Source organism: Ursus arctos, unplaced genomic scaffold (genome assembly GCF_023065955.2).
Source record: "Ursus arctos isolate Adak ecotype North America unplaced genomic scaffold, UrsArc2.0 scaffold_37, whole genome shotgun sequence".
Lineage (NCBI taxonomy): Eukaryota > Metazoa > Chordata > Mammalia > Carnivora > Ursidae > Ursus > Ursus arctos.
Genome location: NW_026623053.1, coordinates 15732047 through 15758142, shown reverse-complemented (window position 1 = coordinate 15758142; position 26096 = coordinate 15732047). Strand labels below are relative to the sequence as shown.

The 26096-nt window shown below is 37.1% G+C and overlaps 1 protein-coding gene across 7 annotated transcripts in view; it reads right to left on the bottom strand.

The window, feature by feature from the left end:
• Positions 1-26096, bottom strand: part of LOC113266123 (signal recognition particle subunit SRP54) — a 127211-nt gene that overhangs the window by 2724 nt on the left and 98391 nt on the right. For 4 of the 7 annotated variants that reach the window (XM_057306382.1, XM_057306383.1, XM_026513589.4 and 1 more), the window contains 2 exons: positions 23727-23822; positions 22334-22834 (listed from right to left, as the gene is read on the bottom strand). In XM_057306382.1, the coding sequence (XP_057162365.1) occupies positions 22743-22834; positions 23727-23822 (188 nt within the window). In that variant the 3' untranslated portion in view covers positions 22334-22742. Of the gene's footprint in view, positions 1-934; positions 1033-2130; positions 2198-8970; positions 9145-15146; positions 15271-15366; positions 15519-22333; positions 22835-23726; positions 23823-26096 lie in introns of those variants that run through there. The other 3 variants (XM_026513595.4, XM_026513596.4, XM_057306384.1) reach the window with 3 other exon arrangements.

The window sequence follows — 26096 nt, the reverse complement described above, 5'->3', positions numbered from 1 at the left end:
GCCTTCTCCAGATTCATGTCCAGCCACTCCCCGGTTGCACTCTGCTCCAGTGACAAAGTACCATTCCTGCCACTTCTCCAAAATACACAACTTATCCTCATACCTCTACATTCTAGCTTTAGCTGAATTCCCCCTCCCCATTTGCTTGAGGAATAATAAAAGATTCTAATATTTATTTCATGCTCACTAATATACACTGGGTGGTATTCTAAGCATTTTATATATCAACTCATTTAATCCTTACAGCAACCCTGAACATGGATGCCACACTTTTCCTCATTTATAAAGATGGAGAAACTGAGGCTTACAGAGGTTAAGTATCTTGCCCAAGGGTTACAAAGTTAGAAGTGGCAGAATCAGAATTTGAATTTGGACCGTTCGGTTCTTCAGCCTATGCTCTTAAAAGCTAAACTTTTCTCATTCCTTAAGGCCAAACTCACTTCACCCTGACCCTAGAACCTCACTACATCTGCAGACAAAATTGCCTCGTGTCTTTGTGCCTTAACACTTGGCACTTACACATTTCTAGCACTTGTAATTTTCTGTGCATCAAAGCCTCCCCTTCTCCTACATCCAGTATACGTATTCTAAGTACATAGACTGTCTTATTTCCTCATCTGAAAACTGGACTAATAATCCAAAGAGAGATGTATGAAGATTAAATAAGATAACCTATATAAGGCACCTCACATAACACCTAGCACAATGAAATCTAGCTTAGTCTCACACAAAAGATCCTAGGGAAATTTCAGTGTTAAAAAATAAATATATAAACTAAAAATATCTAACTTGATAAATTAGTAACTCTAGACTGAAATGCCTCCCCTAAGGGAGCACTCTTTTGGGCGGCTAGAGAGGATCCGTATGCTCATTACACAGCCCACAAGTCCACAGTAAACCAAACTGAATCAAAAAATGTAAAAAGGAGACACACCTCCTTCTTCATCCGGTAATACTCATCAATGGCATATTGGTATTTTGGGGTGCTGATGCCCAAAACAGATGCAATCTTCTCTCCAAGAAAATCACATACTAAAAATACAAAAGTTAAATGGCAACAAACAAAAAACACAAAAGCTAAATGGCTTATACAATTCCATAAACATTTCTTGAGCACCTTCAACGTTCAAGACACTGTAAGAATACAAGTCCCTGCCTTCAGGGAAATTATGAACACTCGCTACATCTCTTCTGTGTATCTTCCTTGATTTCCTCAAGAGGCACTAGTGGCTCCTTCAGGGTTCCCAACAACACTCTGCTCATACCTCCAATTATACATGTATTACCATGTATTATAATTATCTATTACATGTCTATTTTTTTCCAGAAAAACATATACCCCTAGAAGGTTGGGACATCATTAGGCTGTGGGGGAGGAATGGCTTGTACTATACATTCATTGAGTGCCTGCCACATGCCAGGCACTGTGAAAGATTAGACTCAGAGAGGCTGGCAAACCAGATCCAAAATGTAATCTAGGTCTGAATGTAAAGCTCGTGCTCTTTTCCTTACACCACACTGTCTAGTAATATTGAGTGCTCAGTAAATATTTCTTGAATGAATTACCATTCAAAATTACCTCTAATAAAAAGCAGAAAATGATAGAAGCTAGCAGGGAGTTAAAATTGGAAACAGAGGAACGCTTTATAATTTAAAACCTATACTTAAAGTTAGCATGACTAACTCATAAGTTGATAATTCATTTCCTTCAAACAGGACTTAGTTATAGCTTAACTTAAGATATGAAAATTAATGAAATTAAAATATAAAATATTATAAAACTACAGGCTGTAGAATAAACAAACAGAATAAGAACAGTATCAGTAGGAAACCATATAAAAAATACCAAAATAGTTGCTAACAGAGAAGTTCAAAAACATAAAAATTAATATAAATTAATAAAGCCATTCTTCAGTTCTCTAAAAAAAACCCCGATAATCTGAAGTTGAAGAATGTTTTAAAGTGAAGTACAAGTTAGATTAACATCTTCCAATGCTAAGTAGCTGCTGAGAACAGAGTGATTAACTCCCCATTGTTTCTCTTTCACTTTTGCAACACCCCATTTGGTAAAGTTCTTGTTCTTGGAGCATATTATAGTAGTTATACAATATTCACACAGGAAAGTAATACCTGAAAGGGTTGATGTGGCAGCTCGAAGCATGTAAAACCATAAGTAGGGGCCCCAGGTGAGTTTTGTCTGCAATGAGAAGTCAGGTTAGCAACATTCATACCTAAACCCATTCTGTATATTTAGGCCAAAATGAAGTAATCAAATATTTGGTTGGCACATAGAACATTCTACAGATAGTACAGGCTACAATCCAATTAAAAATTTAAAAGTTTTATAGACAGAATTCCACAAAGACATTTTATATTTACCCATATAACTACCACCACCCGAAGCCCATGGAATAAGCAAAGAAAGCAGCAGCCACTAAAGTGGAGTTGGTAAGTCATAGTGATTATCTATGAACTGACGGTCTAGAGCCTCATCTCCTGTCTTGCTGCTTTTTTGTCTTCATTGTTCATAAGCACAATATCAGAGAAAGTATAGTAAACAGAAAGGGGCCTTAAGAAATCATACAGTACAACATACTTATGGTACAGAAAGGAAATTAAGGTTCAGAGAAAGTAAGCAGGGTAAGTAAAAGCACATCAAACAAAGTTCGATGACGAGAAAATAAGTGACCAGTAAGTGGCAGGGTGAGTTTTTTGTTTCTTTAAGGATTAAGAAGGGCCTACACCATATAACCCAAGACAAGCTCAGTTTCTATTTAGTACAGCAGGACCAATGGCAGAAGGCAATCTACCCTACACAACTCCACTGGTCATCTCGGTGCTGTCATTCCCATAGACCACTTCCGTGAAGCTTGCCACACAGACAACAGTTTGCTTCTGTGGATGAAATCAGTAATTTAAGCATGCTTCATTGTACTAATATTTCTGTTTACCCAAAGAAAGTATAGCATAGAGCAATCAAATAACAATAATTATTATCGATAGTATTATTATTTTAATATTGTTTCCAGGAAGGAGAAAAACGATGAAATCATACATAATCTTCTTAGCTAAGATACATGTTCATGATTATGAAGTATTAAAACAGCAAACACAAGAATATCTATTAGACTGGGTAGATGGGCTAAAGAGAAAAGGGGAAACACGTAACAGTCTGCCCATGAAAAGCAGGTATGCGGATTTCTGAGATGATATTCTTGAAAAGACACACAAGTGAACTAGCTCTTTCATCTCTATTTACACAAGAGTATGAGTGTCCAAGCAAATAAATACATTCAACTAAGAAGATACTGTATATTTAGGACTCTCTCAGTCAAATCTACTATATCTTCTACATTCAGAGCTGGATACATCTCTCTTATGTGGGGATAAGGGTTATTTTAGGGACTGTTTAAGATGCTCTCATCTTAGTGTTTACCTTATAGTATTTACAGCAAATGGGACAGTGCAGTACTATAGGGAATGGAACCAGTTTCTATAATACGTGATAATGACAGGGCCAAAGAAACTACTTAGAAAAGGATTAAGCAGGCTTTTGAAGGAAAGCATATTTCTCAGTGAACCAATTCTCTTGGGGTTGTTTCTAGAGAGAACAATTGCTAATATCCATGCAGTGACTACCATAGAGTCAAACCTGCTCCAGACCTGAGGAACTAGATAAGGATCCCTGACTAATGGCTATCATTATCACACACAATTACAGAGAATGAATGTACGGGGCTCTTGGTGTAGACACTGTTCTTACTGAACCAAAAGGACAGATGACTCAAGAGCTTACACTGACCGAAACCTTGCCACCACTGCCAGCATCACCACCACCACCCGCCCCCCACCAGTAATAAGAGAAACGGACTAGACCTTGGTGTTCAAGACTTCCAGTTTATGGCTCAAACTCAAGCTGATTCATTTTTTCTCCAAAAATTTAAGTATTGATCTTTTCCTGAATAATTGAGTATCCATCTCTTCCTTAATAAAAACTATTCAGACTTGCTATCTTTTTTGTTTTTAAACAACTTATTTTTAGATTACAAAAGTAATGCTTATTTTTTGTAGAACACTTAGAAAATGGAGCAAAGTATAAAGAAAATCTGTCACCCACTTTTCCACCACCTGTAGATAATTATCACTAACATTTTAGTATATTTTCCCAGTCTTTTCCTGAGCATGTATGTTTTTACAACATTGTTGTACTTTCTCTATCCTGCTGTTTTCCCCATTTACAATACTGGTATTTACCCAAAGGACTGAAATCAGGACCTCAAAGAGATATTTTCACTCCCAATTCACTGTAGCATTATTCATAATAGCCAAGATGTAGAAACAACCTAAATGTCCACTGATGAATGAATGGATAAAGAAAATGTGGTAATACATATAATGGAAAATTCAGCCTTAAAAAAAGAAGGGAATCCTTCCGTATACAACAACATAGATGAACCTTGAGGACATTATGCTAATAAAATAAGCCTGTCACAGAAAGACAAATACTGCATGACAGACATCAAAATCAGCATTTCTGATCCTGCCCCAAGCCACCTATTACTGAGACTAAGTCTCAGGTGAGTGCAGTTGACAGGTGGTGCCTCCCTTCTTCTGTCATCTCCCATTTATGGAATGGAGGCTCTACCATGGGCATGGTGCCACTGAGAATACTGGGGCAGTGAAAAAAGCCAAAAAGATCTAAGACTACTGCTCCCCACCTCCACCAAGCACTCGGCTCCTAAAGTAGGGCTATCACTCAGGAATGCAACACTGTCCCTACCCCCAACTTCAGAGCTCTGGCTAAGAGATTTTGCCCAGGAGGAAAAGTAAGCCATAAAACAGCTCCCAAATGAATTTCTTCCCAAGTGAACTGACTTCACTTGCAACAGAGCTGGAAATGCCAAGCCCAAAGGGTACTCTCAAAAGCAGTGAAGACTGTGATGAGAGGTAATTCAGAGGAAGTTCTCAGATTCTATGAAGATGCAGGCTAAACTAAAGGCTAGCTAGCTTGTAGCAGAGAACAGAAGGTGGGGAGGACACAGACTTCACTAAAATAATCCAGCAGTCACTAAACAAAAAACAAGCAAATAACAAACGGTGGATGGGGGAGAGGAAGAAGGCGAGGGCAGTACCCAGAGTTGTTGCAATATATTGTCTAAAATGTACAAAAAATTAAGAGACATACAAAGAACAGAAGTAGGGGCTATACACAGGAAGAAAAGCAGGCAATAGAATCTACCCACTAGATGTTGGATTCAACAGAAAAAACGTCAAAGTAACCTTTATAAGTATGTTCAAAGAACTAAAGAAACCATAATTAAAGAAATAAAGGAAGGTATAACAATGTTGCATTGAATAGAGAATATCAATAAAGAGAGAAAAATTATTAACGAGAGGGTCACCTGGGTGGCTCATCAGTTAAGCATCTGACTCTTGATTTCGGCTCAGGTTCCTGAGATCAAGGCCCATGTTGTAGGGCTCCACGCTCAGCGGGGAGTCTCTCACTCTCAGTCTCCCTCTCCCCCTACCCCCAGGCTCGTGCTCTCACTCTCTCCCTAAAATAAATAAATAAATCTTTTTAAAAAGTATTAACAAGAACCAGATGGAAATTCTGGAGCTGAAAAGTACAATAACTGAAACGAAAAATTCAGTAGAAGGGGCTCAACAGAAAACTGACAGAAATGAAGGAAACAGACCACTCAACTACAACAGCTGGAGACTTTGATACCCCATTTTCAATAATGACTAGGACAACTAGGCAGATCAATAAGGTAATAGAAGACTTGAAAACACTCTGAACCAACCAGACCTAACAGACATCTATAGAACACATGACCTAATAACAACAGAATCTATATTCTTCTCAAGTACAAACAGAACACTCTCCAAGACAGACCACATGCTAGGTCATAAAACAAACTTCAATAGATTTAAAAGGAGAAAAATAATACAAGTATATTCTCCAACCACATGGGGTGAAATTAGAAATCAACAACACCAGGCATCTGGGTGGCTCAGTCAGTTAAGTGTCCAACTCAGCTCACGTCTTGATCTCAGGGTTATGAGTTCAAGCCCCACATTGGGCTCCACACTGGGTATGGAACCTACTTAAAAAAAGAAAAAGAAATCAAGAATAGAAAATATAATGCGAAAACTTAACAAATATATGGGAAGTAAATAACATGCTCTTAAATAACCAATAGGCCAAAGAGAAAATTCTGTGAGATGAATGAAAATGAAGGTGTAACATACAAAATTTATGAGACGTTACTAAACAGTTCTTAAAGGGAAGTTCATAGCTAGTTAATAAAGAAGAAAGATAACCTAATCTTCCACCTCAAGACATTGGAAAAAATAGAGCACACTAGACCTAAAACAAGCAGAAGGAAGGAAATAATAAAGACTAGTGTGAAAACTAATGAAATGGAGAAAAATCAAGAGAGAAAATCAGTGAAACCAAAAGCTGGTTCTTGGAAAAGATCAACAAAATTGACAAAACTTTTGCTAAACTAAACTAACCAAGAAAAAAGAAGGAAGACCCAAATAACTAGAATCAGAAATGAAAAAAATAAAAAGGACTATAAAGGAATACTACGAACAACTGCATGACAACAAATTTGATGACTGAAATAAAATAAACAAATCTACCAAAATGGACTTAGAAATAAGACAACTTAAGAATCAAAAAACTATACACGACAAAAAGCCTAGACAGCCTCACAGGTGTGGTCTACCAAACATTTAAATAAGAATTAATACCAATTCTTCACAAACTCTCCCCAAAAAACCAAACAACAACAACAAAAAAAAAACAGAAGAAGAAGGAACAGTTCCCAACTCATTTTATGAGGCCAGTATTACTCTGGACCCAAAACCAGACAAAGACATCACAAGAAAATTACAGACCTGTATTTTCATGAATATGGGTGCAAAAATTCCCAATACTTACTAGCAAACGAAATCCAGCAACATATATAAAGAATTATATATCACGATCAGGTGGGTTTTATCCAGGAATATAAGGCTAGTTTTGCGCCAAATATCAACCAATGTCACCATGATCAACAGAATAAAGAACAAAGCAGTTCCTCAAATGATTAAATATAGTTAGCATATGACCTGGCAATTCCACTCATAGGTACATAGCCAAGAGAAATTAAAACCTGTATCCAAATGTTCACAGCAGCATTATTCATAGTAGCCAAAAGGTGAAGATAACCCAAATGTCCATGTCCTGACAAATGTGGTATCTCAAAAAAAGGAATGAAATTCTGACACATGCTATAACATGGACGAACCTTGAAAACATGCTAAATCAAAGAAGCCAATTATAAAAGATCACTTGTTATATGATTTCATTCTATGAAATGGCCGTAATAGGGAAATCTATGGACAGAAAGTAGATTGTGATTATCAGGAGTTGGGGAGATGAAGGATAAGGAACGATAACTGAAGGGTACTGAGTTTCTTTTTGAGGTGGTGCAAACGTACTAAAACTAACTGTGGTAACGGTTGTGCACATCTATGAATACACTAAAAGCCATATTACTGTAACTTTCAATCTGTGAATTGTATGCTATGTGAACTGTATCTCAATAAAGCTTGTTTAAAAAAGAGAGTAAATCTTAGGCAAGTAGTTAGGATGCATTTTTTTCTATGCAATTCTTTTATTTTTTAAGATTTTATTTATTTATTATTTATTTGAGAGAGAGCGAGAGAGTACATGTGAGCGTGGGAAGAACAAAAAGAGAGGGACAAGCAGACTCCCCACTAAGCATGGAGCCCCATGTGGGGCTCGATCCCACAACCCAGAGAGCATGACCTAAGCCGGAACCAAGAGTCAGATGCCCAATTGACTAAGCCACTCAGATGCCCCATTATGCAATGCTTTTATTATCACTTTCTACGCAGTGGAGAGCAACAATTGAGACAATGACTTTTAAAAACATACAGATACAAATGTATACAGACAAATAAGAATTAAACCCTTCAAAGTAATTTAAAAGAAAAATACTTATTCCAACATTTCTCCCAGGGCATGAAACACCTCTGTAATATTCTGCATGCATCTGGAAATGCCACCAGAGTATATCGCGTGGTCCTTTGAATATATTCTATAGTAGACACTCGGGATCTAGTATTTTTTTTAATAACCAAAATCTATCAAGAGCCAAATCTGATGAAATACTAGTAATAACATTTTTTAAATCAAACACAAATTAATAATTCTCTATCCTGCTACCCTGGTTTATTTTCTTCATAGCACTTTACAGCCTGATAATTATAGTATGTCTTTATTGCCTGTCTGCCCACTGGCACACAAGAGCAAAAACTGATGTTGCCCACGCTGTACCACCAGTGCCTAAAACAGTACCCGCTAGAAAGTCAGTAAATATTGATCAACTAAACTCTCAAAAGATCACTGAGAAGGACAACATTCCTTTTTAGGAATGTACAGCTTGTCCTATAATTTTATAGTCACATCATCTATAACTTAGAAATCCTTAAATTTAGCTGATAAAGCACATAAAGGTAAGAACCGTACACTCCTATCTTCCAATCAAAACTCGAGGCAATAATGTAAAAAAGAACTGACAAATCCGGAGTTTTAGGTGGAAACTACTCCGGCAGCATAGTCCTTAATTCAAAGGGACTGGAATTTAAGCACTCTAGTAAGATAAATCTTAAAGAAACCTAGCCACGCTGACAAAGAATTCCGACACTCAAACTATTTCAGACTACGAAAGGCAGAAATATTTCCCCCCGTATTTGTAAAAATACTACTTTCTACCAAAATCATACGCATACTTTTACAATCAAAATACGGTTGATCTAAACCTCAAAAGACCCCTTCCATTCAGTGTTTAAGGGGAAACAAATCAATTTAAAAAACTACTGACAGTGCCTTCCTGGCGCAGCGGGCAGCGTGTGCGTCTCATAAAGAACTCCTGACAAAAGCATCAAACCTACCGGATCAACAGTAGGCAAAACATCTTTCTTCTCCGGGCCGTCAACTTCATCTTCGTCTGTGCTGTATTCTTCCATTGTTTCACCACTAACAAAGTGGATGACTCTCCTTGGGACTTTCTTCTTCTTTCCTATGACTCCCAGTTCTACATTTTCAAAGCCTCTTTCACTATTCATCTAATGACAATAAGTTAAGATAATGAGTTTCAAGTGAATTTAATTTTCTTCCATAAGGCAAAAAGATTCTTGGTTGCTTTATTTTAGGGAAGAAACATAAACCAATCCGTAAATGGTTTTTAAAAAATAAGACGCCATACACACATAAGAGTATCAATAACATAAGTGTAGAGTTTAATGAATAATAAAGCAAACATCTACATATTCACTACTGAGAGTAAAAAATGGAATTTAACCAATTAAACTTTTTTGAAGTCAACAGCTAAGAACTCAAGCACCGCACTTCAAAACATGGCAATTCCAATGCTATAAAATATGTGAAGATACTCTGGACATCAATTATTTTAAATAATAATGCTAATTCAGATTAATGTGTAATAGCAAAGGAAAATCATACAGACGCACATATACATATATTGGAGACGTAAAATAACAGTTCATGGCAGGGAACTCTCCTCAATCTTTGGATTTGGGCTCAGCTATGTGTGGACAAAACAAAACCCGTTCAACTTAACTCTGCATCTCTCCTTTTCTCAAAACAGGAGTTCCAAATTAAAATGCCTTTTAAGGCCAAGCGGCACCAGAAGTGAGTAAACCTATACAGGGAAGGGTAGACCCTGTGGAGAAAGCATCCCCAAGGAAGACATTTAAGCTGAAAAAAATGTTGTAAAGCACTGTGCCGTCCAAATAAAACTCATTTGTAGATCAAATCTGGAAAACAAGCCATAAGTGTTCTAAATTTCAGATTTCTTAGTCAGTAATACATAGGTGACAACAGAGTTTTCCTGATGGCAAAAAGATTTTTACAAATTTTAGTACAATAGTCTATGGAATTCTAATTACATTCAAATTTCATTCCTAGGGAAATACTAATTTTAGCTCAAATATATACCCATGTTCCCAACTCAGAGTAAATGCATATTGTAGGAGAGGACAAAGAGCTTTTTCACTGTCATCTTGCCTCAAGTTTTAACTCCGAAGAAAGCCTTTATTTCATCTCCTTACTAGAATACCTCAAAAAGGTGTAGTATAATTGTGAAGAAAAACCCGGCAAGTGCTTACTCCTAGGGATAGGTACCGAGACAGGGGCGGAGGTACAGGTAAGGGAGTGGTCAAGGGGGCCTGTTATTCTTTTTTGTATTTTGTTGTTGTTTGTTTCGTGATGAGAATACGTTCATGTATTACTGATATAATTTTAAAATGAAACCAAACAAAATGATACAGGACTACAGGACGGCCAGGATTAGGAGTCCACGTTGGTGGGATTGCCTAGGGTGGTCCAGAATTCAAAAATTTTGTCCTCCACAAAGAATCCACAAGGATTTTTACACTTGTGGATATGACCAAACAATTGAAACCCATGAATGTTGTTCAACCAATAAGAAAGTTCTTTGAACTGCAGGTGCAGAGATGGGATTATACTGATAAAAATAGTGGACTAGAATTGCCCAGTTATGCAAATATGAGTAACTTCATTTTTGTATTATTCCTCTTAATCCTCTAAGTACCTTCTTGGAAAATATATATGGCTCTCTTTTCTTCACTTCCCAAAGGTAAGTTTAGTCATTAGCCAAGATCTGAATCCAGGTATATCCAACCTGAAAAACACACGCATTGCTCCACGACACATGAAGACATCACTGACAGCAACTAGAGCTGCTATATAGTGAACTGAAATCATGAAAACCTTGACAGCATGGGCTAGCTATGGATTAACCTGAAAAAACAAAAGCCACAATTCTCCCTAGCCTGTCTTGAGAGTTCAAACAAATCCCAGCCCTTAATAAAGGAAGACCAGCCCATTTATAATGTCCACAAACAAAATGGACAACAGACGGTCCACCGAGGGGTAGACTCAGTCCACCTGAGTGGCTCAGTCGGTTAAACATCTGCCTTTGGCTCAGGTCATGGGTTCTGGGATGGAGTCCCATATCGGGCTCCCTGCTCAGTGAGGAGCCTGCTTCTCCCTTTGCCTGCCCACCCCACTAGCTTCTGCTCTCGCCCCCCCACCGCCATCTCTCTGACAAATAAATAAATAAATAAAATCTTTAAAATTAAAGAAAAAAAGGGGTGCCTGGGTGGCACAGCGGTTAAGCGTCTGCCTTCAGCTCAGGGCGTGATCCTGGTGTTACGGGATCGAGCCCCATGTCAGGCTCCTCCGCTATGAGCCTGCTTCTTCCTCTCCCACTCCCCGTGCTTGTGTTCCCTCTCTCGCTGGCTGTCTCTATCTCTGTCGAATAAATAAATAAAATCTTAAAAAAAAAAAAATTAAAGAAAAAAAAAAAAGGTCCACCAAGTTCACCTGGTCCTTAGACATGGTAAGCCATTCCTACCCAATCTCGTTTTTCCCCTTGAAATAAGATTGGTTTATGGTTGTTCTGACATCAGCATTTCCTTCTGAACCATTACTCAGGTCTGTGGATCCCTTTACAAGCAAGGGAAAGTCAGAGAAGATGGGTTAGATTTCCGGTCGTCACACTATCTGGATGGATCTAATGCCAAAGCAACAGTTCAAGTCAGGGGCTAGAGCTGAGACCTTGCAGCGTACGTCACCATGACCTGTTCCACACCCATTAGGGCAGAAGTAGCTTCTCAAGGCCTGCTCTAGCAATTTCTCATTGGCTCAATTTTTCCTTTCTTAGACAGAGGCAAAGGAGAAGGGCTGTCTCTCATTGGCTCAACTACTTTACCATCCCTAGACAACTTTAATAAATCAAAACATTCTGGCTGGATCATAACAATTAGTATAAGCTTAGCTACTAACTCCATTAACTTTGACTCTTGGCTATATTCTTTCCAAAAGATTTTTTTAAGTCTACAAAGGTGAAGGCTGAAACACGATTCAAATTTTTCATTCCAATTACCAAAGTTAGTTAAGTTTAAACAAAACTTTGAGTAATATTCTCTATACATAATATATAATTAAAATTGGATTTTATTTGCTCTAATAACATTTCATATGAAGATTTTTATTAAGGAGACTTTTATTTAAGGGCCTTCTAAAAATTTAATATTAATTTTTGATACAGTAAAACCCAAGTTTTAGGTTTATCTTCTTAAATGGGAGTAAGCAAACTTTTTCTTAAAAAGAAAAAAAGAAAGGCCAGATGGTAAATATTCTAAGCTTCGCAGGCCATACAGCTTCTGTCACAACTACTGAACTCTGTGAAAGCAGCCATGGACAATACATAATAAAGAAGTATAGCTGTGCTCAATAAAACTTTATATAAACAGGTGGCTGGTGGGATCTGGCCCATAGGCTATAGTTCTGTCAACACCTCATCTTAAGGAACCAGACTGGCAAGTAAAAAATTCGTGAAAGACAATCGATAGCATGGGATTCTGACCTCTACTTAGGGAATAAAAATGGGGGAGCAGAGAAGGGAGGCACTGATGGATAAAACCAATCAGAAAATTAATTTGGTGAAAAATTTCCAACAATTATAAGTCAAAGTTATTCTCTGAATTTTGCAAATTTTTTTACAGATAAGCAATAAACCTCTTAGTAAGAAAAATTTCACTGTCAATATTACAAAATCCATTTTAACAAATTCCTTATCCAAAGAGCTGAAAAAAGAGGTTTTCTAACACCAGGAAATTAACAGATGCATTATCAATTCATATTTTATCAAATTTTATGGTTAACCACCAGACTGTAAATCTGTTTATCTAGTTCCCCAGGGCCTGATTTTAGTGGCAATCTTCTTTTTATAAACTTTCATAGCACCTAGAACTTCTTAAAACATGTACTACACATCGTGGATTTTATTCTGTATCACCTTCCCCAACTAGGTAGCTAGCAACAAAGGGGTAGGCACAGTGTGTATCCATCCCTGCTCTATCCTGTGGTCTACAGTTCCTAGTACATCCTAAGTTCTTGGTAGCAGAGGTACCACATAAATGAATGAGTAGTACCGAAATTTTAACTCCTCTAATAATATGGAGGCTCAGATTTTGGTTAAAAGTTTAGCCAGAGAACTTGCCTGATAAAATGTCACAACAGGTACTGAATGGCCTGGTTTGAGGTGAAATTCTAAACACAGAGCCAAGCTCCTATTTCTTACTCCTTTCCCTACACTGCACTTGGAATTTCTCAGTTCTGACAAACTGATGAAAGACAGCAGGCTCTCCTTCCATCCAAGTCCCCACCTCACTGGCCTCTTTTCTCTTATGGTACTCAAAAGCATAGATCTGAGGTTCCCAGAGATGTTTCTGCTTCAGGAATGTGAATGAGAGCAAAAAGGGAAAGTTAGAAAAAAGTGTGTATAGTATGAACCCATTCGTGTTTAACACAAAAGAAGAGATTATATATGCATAGGAAATCCCAGAATGATTACAACAAAAACTTACTTTTGGTGAATGTGAGATACTGGCCATAGGAGTATTCATTCCTATGACTTCCTACTTTCTGTTCAACAGCCTCCTTTACTGTTTAGAGATCTATTATTTTTTCAACCAAGAATATGAAAATAACATAATATCACTAGACCAAAAGGAAGAACCTCTCTTCAAACAATACTTAGCTGGTAAATCAAAACAGGTATGCTTACTTTGCTATTAGAGCGATTCAAAGATTGAAGCAGTGGTGAAAACAACTGTAGGACAGAAGAAAAATCAAACGGAAAATACACCCAGCACCGTGGACTTAAAAGTCCAGTTCAGGTGTACCTGTCAGCAACAGATCTCAACTGAAAATGAAAAGTGGCTCTCTAATCAATTAGTGTTGCCACTGAATTCCTTCTTGCTGGTTACTTTCCTCCTTAAGTAGGAGAAAAACAAGAAATTCCATATAATAACAAGTATGTGGAAAAGTTTTTATTCACGCAAACTACATCTTATACTAGAAGAGCTATACTCACATTCAGGCGCTATTCCCTTAGGAATCTGTCGTTTGGGGGAATGTCTTACTAACATTTTGGTAGTTAGTCTCAAAAACGAAGCTACTAAAAAAGCTTCATTTTCACTCAAGGTGGAAAGATTTCTACGTTAAGAGCAAATCAGGTTTTTAATGGCCCAAAATGTATACTCCTGAGCTGGTTTCAGTTAAAGCAATTTCTTCATTAGTTTTACTTGGCCAAATAGTCTAAACTATTACTTTAGACTACCAAACCCAAAACAAAACAAACCTCCAACCCTTACCTAACTAACCTTATACTGTCCAACACAGTAACCACTAGCCACATGTGGTTAATGCTCCCTTAAAATGAGGATAGTTCAAACTGAGATGTGCAGTAGGTGTAACACACACGTAGGATTTCTAAGACTTGTACCAAAAAGAGAACGTAAAATATCTCATTGTTAACTTTCACATTAATTGCATATTGAGGTTTTTTTGTTAGATTAAATAAAATATTAATAATATGCAATAAAAATTAAAAATTTTATTTTTTTAATATGGCTACTAGAATTTTCTAGTACAATTTACAATGTGGCTCCCATTATGTTTCTGTTGGGCAGCTCCGAGCCTTAGTTAACCTCGCGGGTGAAATGGGGATAACGCCCACATCATGCAGAAGTTATCAGGATTAAGTGAAATAAAGCCTGTGAACGCTCAGCACATAGTTGCTATTAGCTAACCAAAGGGCACAAGCTAAGTCAGGCGCTTACACACGGAGCGGCTGCAAGTGTCTGAAGCCGCCGTCACCAGGTTTCCAGTTACTCTAAGGGACAGCCTTTAGGGGACACGCCCTCCTTCTCTCGCTCCAAGACCCAAAGCTGGAACAGCACCGCCCAAAGCCCCAGAGTCTGCGGTGCGGCCAGCGGAGGGGTTGGTGAGGGACGCCCGGCGGGGGGGAGGCGTCCGCCCCTTCCCCCAAGCCGGTGTCTTTGGGCAGAGGTGGGGCTACCGTGAGAAGGAACCCCGAAACGCATCTCCGGCGGCCGGCCTGCTCGGAGGAAGGCCAGGCAGGCCAAGAGGGCAGCTGGCAGACGAGGCAGAGAGGAAGATGGGTTCTCCTAGCCCCAGCCTCCGCGCCGCCGCCTCTCCCGGCGGCCCCACTTACCTGCGGAGGCGATTCCCTGAACGTCGCGGCGGCCGCAGCTCCCGAGGCTGCAACTGCCTCTCCTCCTTCCGCACGGCTCGCGGGCTCCGGGTCCATCGTCGTCGCCGCCACAGGGCTGCTGGCGCTAGCAAGAGAGAACGTAATGGCCGATAGCCCATTTCCCTCCTCCGCCTCCCCACCCAGGCACGGACCGAGCCGGCCGTCACCAAGCGGGACTCACCCGCAGCGCCCACCTCGCGCCGCGCCCAGCCGCGCCACGGCAGGAGGAGTGGGGCTGCCCTGACGGGTGGGACCGGCCTGAGGGGCGGGGCCGACTGGCGCCTCGCCCCCAACTCCGGCTCCGAGGACCGCGGCCTGGGAGGCGCAAAGACCCGCTCGCGTGGGGCGGAGCGCGGCGAGCCGCCTGCAGTACCGCTTCCGGCCCAGCCCACGTCCGCAGCTCTCGGAGCCGCCGCCTGGCACCGCCGGTGACGTCATGCCTCGTACCTGCACCTGGAGCTTGGCTTCGGGATCTGGGCGCAGCCAGCTACCAGCTGCGTTTCGGCAGTCACTCTCCCAGACCTTGGTTTCTGCACTTACAAAATGAAACAGCCTCGTAGTGTGCTTCAAAGGCTTGTGAAAACATTTATATTTTAAGATGTAAGGCTCTGCTGCATAGTCCATTCCTAACACGGATGACAGTCTAGCCAAAAATACCCTTGAAATAAGAGCTTCAAAGGTTAATTTTGTTTACACTTCACTGAAATGCTTAAGTATGACTGTAGAAAAAAGTAAGATCTGAAGGAGAGCGAAGGGCAGCATCAAGGCTCCATTTTGACCAATATGAGGAATATTTTATTATCTACGTTTTAGGGGCGCGGGCGCCCGTGTGTGTGTGTGTGTGTGTGTGTGTGTGTGTGTGTAAGGGGGCATGCCGGACTTTCCCCAGTGTTCAACCAAATTAAAGTCATGATTGCAGAGATTACAGCATTACTTAAACTACTTGGAGCATTTCCAGGTACATGTTCTTTTACTGTATGTAGTTTCAGTATGAAAGTTTTCACACAAGTTATTATGAATTGTGGAGGTGAAAAGTACATTATTTTGGCCACACGGAGCTTTGTATGAAACTTTAAATTCCATTTTTATGCCAAAATTCAGAAATACTCCCCGAAGTTATGGCCTGGTACATGGTATTCTACATGGCATCAACAGGTCCAACACCCCTGCAGCCTTAAATATTACTTTCTCTCTTGTGCAAAAATTATTTTTCCTTATTCTCTGCTTAATATTTTTGTACACTTTCTATCCTGCATATAACTATAACCCAAAAAACAAACCAAAAACCTTAAAGACAAAAGTTGATTATTTGAAAACCATCGACATTTTAATAATTGGTTGGAAATTCATAATCCTTATTCTGCTAATAAAATTAAGTTAGCTTGTTGCTAATGTAAACAAGTTTTAGTAATATGATCTGATGCTGCCTGGTGGCCCTAGCAAGGGTTGAGACAGTCCAAAACAGCAAAAATAAATTCTGCAATATATTGAAAAGGAAAATAAAGAGCCAATTGTTAAAGATCTTATGATTCGGCTTTCATAAACAAGAACAGTTCTACATTACTTGTATTCAAAATCCCTTTCCTCTTATTGACATCAGCAATATTATTAAAAATTTATGGAGTGTTTAAAGTGCATGATTTTATTTCGCAAATTGACAAACATCAAATTACAATTTTCACTGCTGAAGCAGAACTTGTTTTCATAGCTCACAAGTATTTTTGTTAGCTAACTGAATATTCAAGATGCAAGTCATATCCCACCATGAATTGTAAGTATTTCCTAAGAAGAGTTACTTTTAACACAAACAGTTGAAAAGCAGTCTATTACAAAGAAGGACTGGTAGCAACAGAAAAGCATAGAAATTCTAATGGTTTTATTTTGGGCATTTATATTTTTGTCATTATCTCCAGACTGTCAAAACTCAACTAAAAGTGGGCAAACAAAGCAATATGGCAAATCTGTCCTTCATTCACCTTGTAGTATAAGTTGTATTCTATCACTATGACAAAAATACATCCAGGTATTAATATAATTTATCTACTTGAAAATATAATTGTGGCCTAAATTTATCACTTAATGGTACTTATAGATGTAAAAAGGTAAATTTAGATCTACCTATTCCTCTGAAAAGCTGGGAAAACAAAGCTGACTAAAATTCAATAACCAGGAATGTCCATCAAATAAAAAACAAGATTTTTCTTACAATTCTCACAAAGCTACATACCTATTTTATCTCTTTTTTTAAGCTACATATCTATTTTAATAGAAAATGTTTTTCAGGTTACCCCATCCCTCAAATAAGGGATCATTGTCAATGATACATATGGTAAAACTGAAAATGCACTTCAGGTTGATTTTAAGCATAAAGAAATTGTTAAATAACAGTACTGGCTCCACTTATGGAGCCCAATGACAGGTACTGTGCTAAGGACTTTCCTCGTATTATCTCTTCTTCACAACAGCTCTATAATAGAGGTGCTGTTATAGTTACCAGCATTCTACAGATGAGACAATGGCTCAGACAGATTAAGAAATTTGCTCATGGGCACAGCTGGTAAGCAGCAGAGCAAGGATTCAAACGCAGGAAGTCTGATTCCAGAGCCTATGCTCTTAGACACTCTGCTCCTCTGGGAATGAAACTGTCAGAAAATGCGCTATTAGGGGCAGAAAATTCCTACACCAAAGGTGAATGTGATATTTGAAAAGATCTGGATGCAAATTATCAAAGTGTGTATATTTTTTGAAGTCTATTATGAGAGACAGCTGTTTAAGCTTTAAAGCCCTATATTTAAGAAACAAATGAAAATACCAAGTGAACATGTTTTATTTGATGCCATGTGAGTACATTTCTTTTAATTGGAATTTGGTCAGATTTTTTGTCATGGGAATGGACTATTGATATTCAACTAGCAGAATTTTTTTTATGGCATTAGTCATAAAATATTAGTTACTTTGTACACTATGCCTAAACACAGCAATCTCAGTGTTGAAAGCTAAATATATTAATCTGAAGTCTGTAGAACCATAGGAGTCTTCTGACAATAATCTAAGAAACAATTATAAAGCTATAATAAGGATTGCCACAATTAAGGATGCCTTTCCATGTAACGTACCCAATGACTAACACTGATATATGATATATAGAAAACTTAAGGGAGTAAATCCTAAATTCTCATCACAAAGAGAAACTTTTTTCCTTTTTTCTTTTCTTCTTTATATTGTATCTACATGAGAAGATGGGTGTTAGCTGAACCTATTATGGTAATCATTTCACAATATATGTAAATCAAGCCACCATGCTATAACCTTAAACTTATACAGTGATGTATGTCAATTATTTTTCAAGAAAACTGGAAAAAAAAAAGATGTCATTTATCTCAGGGCAAGATCATCCATTGTTTAACACAGTAAGAAGGAAACTGCAGAAAATCAAGACACAACTGAAGGATTTCACACTTTCTGTATTTCCTATGGAGTGTCAAGAAATTTGACAGGTATTTCTTGAACCATTTCTGCCAGAAATGAAATTCTGACCCCCTTAATTGATTTCCCAAAGTCAAAAATTATGGGCCCATGAATACATCCAGTAACAACTCTTACCTCTTTTGGGTCACTGAGGAAGAAATTTCTCTTACTCAATTATAAAATCATAAAAAGCAAGCAAGCATGGATCCTAAACTATGCAGACAGGCCAACATCCCTACTTGATGCAGACAAGCAACCATTCTCGTAAAGAGGCTCTCAAAACTTGAGCATGTGTTGCTTAAAAATATACCATAGTCACAGGATATTACTCCCTTCCGCTTTCCATGAGAAGGTAAAGCCTTTATGTCCCAGTGTCAGGGGAGTCTCAGGTCTCAGGGAGGAGATTTTCTTAGCATCAGGCTTATCTGAATTATCCCTGTTACAGGGGTAGTGCTGTGTAATTACTTGGGTATTTTGCCATTTAGATCCAACCACTACCAAGAAATGCATTGTTTTAGGCTGAGAGAGAACCCTGTAAGCCGAGCGAAGCTAAAAGATAAATGTTTTTGAAAACAATGGATAGAGAAGAGTAATGAGAAAACTGCAAACAGTAGCACAGGCATGCCAAACTCAAAGGAACTTGTGTGGCACTACATGAATATGATCGAAGGAAATGTGCCATAATCACCAGCTTACAAGGTGTATTTTCACTTTAAAAGTATCTGAAAATTACCTCATACTCAATATACCCATATCACAGATAAGAGGTCAGTAGAGACAGGGGCCTAGATTCTTGGGTTAGCAAACCACTCGACACTGAGCACAAATACTTACCTACCCATAACTGCAAAGTGTGGGAAAATAAAAATCATAGCAAAATTTCATATCACATCAGTAACTACTTAACAAAAATAACAACCCACAGACTACACGAATATCTAGAAGCTAAATTTAAATTACCCCCCCCCGCATATGAGATATAAATCCATCATTCCTGTAATTTGTGACTCAAAAGCAAAGAAGATACTAGGTTTGACTTTAATGCAATAGCTTAATGTTGAGAATATGGTAATTGGATTTTAGAACAAAATTTTGAAGATGACAACTCCATTTCAAATCCAGTGAATGCAAGCAATGAACATCATCTAGATTTGAGCTGTGATAATGGATTTCTGGTTTTGGATATAACTTATTTGACTCTATTAATAATTATTTCTAGATTTTAAGGAAGATCAAAACTTACATACATTTTGTTGTTGTTTAGCCATGACTCTCGCTGACAGTTTTACCCAAATTCCTTGGTTACTTGTCTCACACAAACTGTAAAATACTTGATTTTACCACGTATACAAGCATCAAGTTAAAATTCCTTTGCATTTATCTTAAATGCTTTGTTCCATTTTTTACTGAAATATTTGTGTGTACTAAAGCTATATGTAAAAGAAATTCAATTTTATTTTTATATTATGGCTTACTTTTTAAGTCCTCTACATTCACTGAAATAAGATATTAATATTGTATTAATTTTACCAAACTAAGATGCATGATGAGACTTTAGTTCTAGCAAATTTCCTGCTTTCATTGCCTTCTGTATATAAGTATTTATTGACAATATCACATTTCTTTTTAGCTATGGGGCACTATACTTCTATTCTAGATTAGTACATTACTGTGTATCAGACCTAGGAACTCTTCTCATTAAAATATACTGTATTTATTTTAACAAAGTAATGATTATGCAATACACTTTGAAGTCATTTTTACTACATATAAAAAGTATTTAATATTTTCCAAAAAATTACTCCATAAAATTGCAATGCATTGTGTATACTTACCTTACATCTTATATGCCAGCAAATATACTTCCAGAAGAAGGCTGATATCCACCACATCAAATTGCCCATTAATTTGCCCTTTGTTGACACTATAGTTTGTTGAAATTAATTTCTGAGTTTTTGTTTTATAATTATATAAGCATTGAAAGCTTAGGAATTATAGCTAATTTTATGTTGGTACATAATTAACATTATAATAAAATTCAGGAAGAATCCAATGTTACACAATATTAGATCTAGCTAGTGATCTAAGCTGGGACTATAACAGGTATCAAAAACTTAGCAACCAATTTTAACAATAGTGAAAAATAAAAGGAAATCAAATTATTTGATTTATGCTGTTAAACATCAGTACTTTGACAAAAACTGTTAGGATGAAAGAACAGCTTTTGTAACTAAAGATGTCAGATTAAGAAATTAATGCAGTCAGAATTTTAGAGTGCATCTCCAATTCCCTCATCTTAGAGAAAAGAGATATGGAAGCTGAACTAGGAGTTCTGGTGTCCTAGGCCACTGTAATTTTTGCTTCTGAAAAATATAATTTGCACCAGACACAAAAATACTTTAAAAACAATGACTGAACCATCAAGTTTGGCCAAGTGTCTCATTCCTTCTTTGGTCAAAGTGAAAAGTGGTACCCCAGAAGACAGAAATCACAAAAACGCTTGCCCAGTAAAGATGGTATGCATCAATTTAACTAGCAACTAATTTGGGAAACAATATTTTCTCATTGGCAAATGTCTATAGCTGGACCTTATGATGACACTGCAGTACACAAGATACATCATTTATACAGGGTATACAACGTTCTATAGGGATATGCTAATTTTTGGCTGGTAAAAATAATTTAGGGGGATATAAAATCCTTGCCCAAGTAAACAAGAAAATCTGTTGCATTCCTTTTGTCATTACTTTTTAGAGATACTTTGGCCTATAAGATCTTTTTAAAATACCTGAGGTATAAAAAATTAATACTATAGAAACTAGCTATTTATTTCACTCTCTTCTACTACTACAAATCAATCCTTTGCTAAACATTAACTAATTACAGCTCAAAATACACCACTACACCATATCTATAGTCTTCATGATGTCAATAATCAATAAGTATTAATTATTCCAGTATTTTTAATTAATTCCATAACTTATTTAAAAGCCACTTTTCTAAATGAACTGTGTAGCAATCCAAAGTAACAAACAACCAAATCAACCTTGTCATTGTCTCATTATTTTTAATATGTAATCATGACAACCTAATATATGCAATTATTTTCCCATTAGGAAGTCTATACTTAACTATCACCAAAGTACATCAGTTTCATCAAGCAGATTTTTTTGGTATGTAAGAAACAACAAAATTGGCTTTTCAAACAAACCAAATATTGCCATTAAGGCTTCAAATATATGACATAAAAAAATGGAGGCTATACACAAAACATTGTATTATAAACTAAATTCGCAATTTCAATTTAAATGGCAGGCCTGAGATTTTCTATGGCAAAATTACCGTAATTGTTCTAAGTTAAACAAAAATTCCTAATACTAATGGTTCAGTTATTCTACCATATTTCCGATTAAAGGTATACTTGTGGAACTAGTTTTGTTTTAAGTAGGCGCCACACCTAGCATGGAGCCCAACCCAGGGCTTGAACTCATGACCCTGAGATCAAGGCCAGAGATTAAGAGTCAGAAGCTTAGCCAACTGAGCCATCCAGGAGCCCCTATAGGACTAGTTTTAAGTGACATATAACCATTGGTTTTTCTGTCTGCCTTTTAATGTGATTCACTGATAAATTTAAATCATAAAGGAAGTTAACAACCCCTTAATTTATAACGAGTTTGAAGTTTATTTTACAGCACTTTTATTGAGACATCATGTAACTACTGACCAGGACTGTTTACAAATGTAATGCTTGGTCTTTGAGACAATTAAAAACTTTTAAGTACTAAATTTTACATCATGATTTGTTTAACTTAAGAAGTATTATGATGGTGAAAACTAACAGCAGAAAATCTAAAGCAAAAATATAATGATTTCCACAAAAACTATATATTCCTCCCTTATATCAAAGGGAGGGAGGGAAGTAGGAAGGAAAGAAGAAGAAAAGGAGAGGGAAAAAAGATGAGAAGAGAAAGAAAAATGGCAAGACAGGCAAGAAAAATACTCTTTTTTCCTGTTTGCAAAAAGGAGGGAAACTCTGAGGTCTCGGCAAATAATGTATCAACTGAGTCAGTTTATATTAAGGCATCTTCTTTACATATTATTGAATCCCATCATGCCTTTCATATTGCCAGCAGCACCCTGTTGAAACTGCCTCATCATTGACTGAAGTCCTGCCATCCCACCTAGAGTAGAAATAGAGTAAAATCAGGTAATTATTAAGTGGAACTTGAAACATGTATTACTTTTGCCAAATAAGTACTTTAACTTCTAACAAATTTACTGGGATTTGACTACAATTTGGTCATCAGCCTTGAAAAACATACCAATTACAAATCTGTATTATCACCAGTATCCTCATCTATAAAAAAGAAAAAAATAACCTACCTCATCAAGTTAGAAGGAATAAATAATATATGAAAAGATCTTAGAACAGTACCTGTCACACAGCAGGCAGTCAGTAAACCTAAACAAAAGAATTTTTCTGGAAAGTCCAAAAGAGTCTTGTTGCAAATAGTAACCAATTCTGGGGAGTGGAGGAGTTTTTTCATAGGACTTACAGGAAGAAAAGAATTAACCATTTATTAAACATCTATATGCCCAGAGCTCAGCTAAATGCTTTCATATATATTAGCTCACTTAATTTTCACAATTTCCTGATAAGATATTTCTGCGATTTTACGAAAGAGGAAAGTGAGGTTCAGAAAGTTTAAGGAACTCTTCAGAGGTCACATAGCAAAAGCGTTAACTGGGTTTCCAAATCCTTATATAATTTCAAAGTCTCATCATTGAAAATACCCAGATTCCAAACCAGGGCAAAAGGTCACTGGAACAAACATTAACAGAAGATGATAAAGTATCTTGCTCAAAAATCACACAGATGGCAGCACAAGAGTGAATAAAACCTCAATTATACAGCACTATTGCAACCATTCAACTCTGAATTCAGATGGCCATTTCCCTTAAATCATACATTTTTTGAACAGATGTTCATAATATCACAACAGAAGGCTTATTAAAACTCTACCTTTAGAAATTAAACTGTGTATGATATACTGGCAACAACTTTGTATTTACCCATGTGATGAAGAACTCTTGGATCCATCATTTTGGCCATTTGTTGATTCAGTTTTGCCATCTGCGACTGGCTCACATTCTTAGACATGTCACCACCTAAAAAAAAAAAGGTTTTGAGTCAATGTAGAATGTAATATAATCAAGGTATCATAGAAAGTTTAATGAATCGTGTAAAATTTTTAAAAATCACCCATAACCTTACCACCCTAACACATTATTTCATTTGTTCATATTCCCTTCTAATCTTTATCTCAATTACATACATATTTTTGAGAAAGGACAAATGAAATTCTTTTTTAAAGGACATTTAAGGGATTTTTTAAGGGCTATGATTTTTGTTAATACAAAACTGTATCCAGTGACTAACAGTAAGCTATTAACAACAATTGTTTAAAAGTCATATGAGAGAATGCTGAGCAAAAACCTGACTTTATAGATATGGGTTCATAAGGGAAAGAGCCTGGGTTGCTCGTAAATTAACATGAAAGAATAAGACTGAGAGAACATGAAGATTTGCATATATCTAAGAAATCATTAAAAATAATGAAAAGCTCCAGAGAATGGAAAGACAAATAGTGCAACTCCATTTACCAATGAATTTCCACACACTCAACTGAAACTCCACAGTAAAAAAGGAAGCCCAGAAAAGAGATGCACCCTGAGAGGCAGAACAGAACATCCTTCAGAGAAAAGCCGCTGTGGTCTCAAGAGACAGGAGGCAAAACAGATCATCGATGCAACAACAATGAGTAAGTACAGTTGCTTCAGGCAAAATTATTCCAAAGGAACATTAACTCTGGTACTTCTCAAAAGCATTATGAGAATGAACATCAAAGCTGGCTAATCTGAATAAATTATATGAATTAAGAAATATGAATAAAAGATCCATTTTTATAAAACATAAAATCTGTGAAAAATTTGTCATGATTAATACATCTGTGTAAGATGTGAATTCTGTGTCCGTTGGTAAATTGTCACAAGTGTTTGTTTCTGAGGACTTAAAACTTCTAAAAAAATATGAAGAGCTTTGTGTGACAAGAATGTGTACCACATCCACTGCCCATTTCATCTTGATTGTGCCTTTACTGAGTAATCAGTGCTTAGATAAATGGATCTACAGTAGTTCTATGAAGAACAGTCAGCTCTCTCTCTAAAATAAATAAATAAATAAATAAATAAATAAATAAATCCTTAAAAAAGAAAAGAAAAGCAGTGCCTGGGTGGCACAGTTGGTTAAATGTCCAATCTGGTTTCAGCTCAGGTCATGATCTCAAGGTCGTGAGATCGAGCCCTGTGTTGGGTTCCCAGCTCAGCGCGGAGTCTGCTTGAGATTCTCTCTTCCTCTCCCTCTGCCCCTCCCACTTGTGCTCTCTTTCTCTCCCTAAAATAAATAAATAAATCTATAAAAAAAATAGGGTTATTTGGGAAAGATGTTAAACTGACATGTGTTTAATAATCACTATCTGAAACAGCATGTGATATGAGGAATTATAATCAATCTTAAACATGTTTGTCTAACTTTTCTCCCTGTCACAAAAAAGAATATAGCACAGTGTTGCCTGGGTGGCTCGGCTGGTTAAGCGGGGGACTCTTGATTTCAGCTCAGGTCATGATTTCAGGGTCATGAGATCGAGCCCCACATCAGGCTCTGCACTCAGCAGGGAGTCTGCTTGAGATTCTCTCTCTCCCTCTCCCTCTGCTCCTCCCCCACTCATGTGCTGGCGTGCTCCCGTGCTCTCACAAATTAATTAATTAATTAATTAAATCTTAACAAAAGAAAACAGCATATAACAAGCAAAGAAAATAAGAAAAGTGCCAAAGACAAAAGGGGATAAAAAATTATATAAATAATCATCCTTTTTAGAAACCTATTCAGTGGTATTGCTTCATCTTTGGAGATTATCTAATCAGTGCATTTTGAAATAATAAATTCACTTAAATAATGTTTATAATACAGAAAAAAAATTTTAAGAGAGGGCTAGGACAATTAGAAAAGTAAACTTATCTTTTCACCTTACACAATACACAGCAAAATAAATTTCAGATGGGATAAAAAGTTAAAAACCTAAAAAATAAAATCAAAACAAGTAAAAAATGTAGGTGGGTACTGTGCTGTCAGCACGGGGAAGGCTTTTCTGAGCATAAAGAAATCAAAGAAAATGATAAATAGGCTTGGCTACATTAAAAATGAAAGCTTTTATTCACTAAAAAATACAAATAAAAATAAAAGGCAAATGAAAACTGGGTAAAATATTTGCAGACATAAACCAAGGATTTTAAAGAGTTACTACAAAGCAACAGCAGGGAGAAATGAGACAAATGAACAAGGAACTTAAGGGGTGATTCACGAAGGAAATCCAAACTAATAAA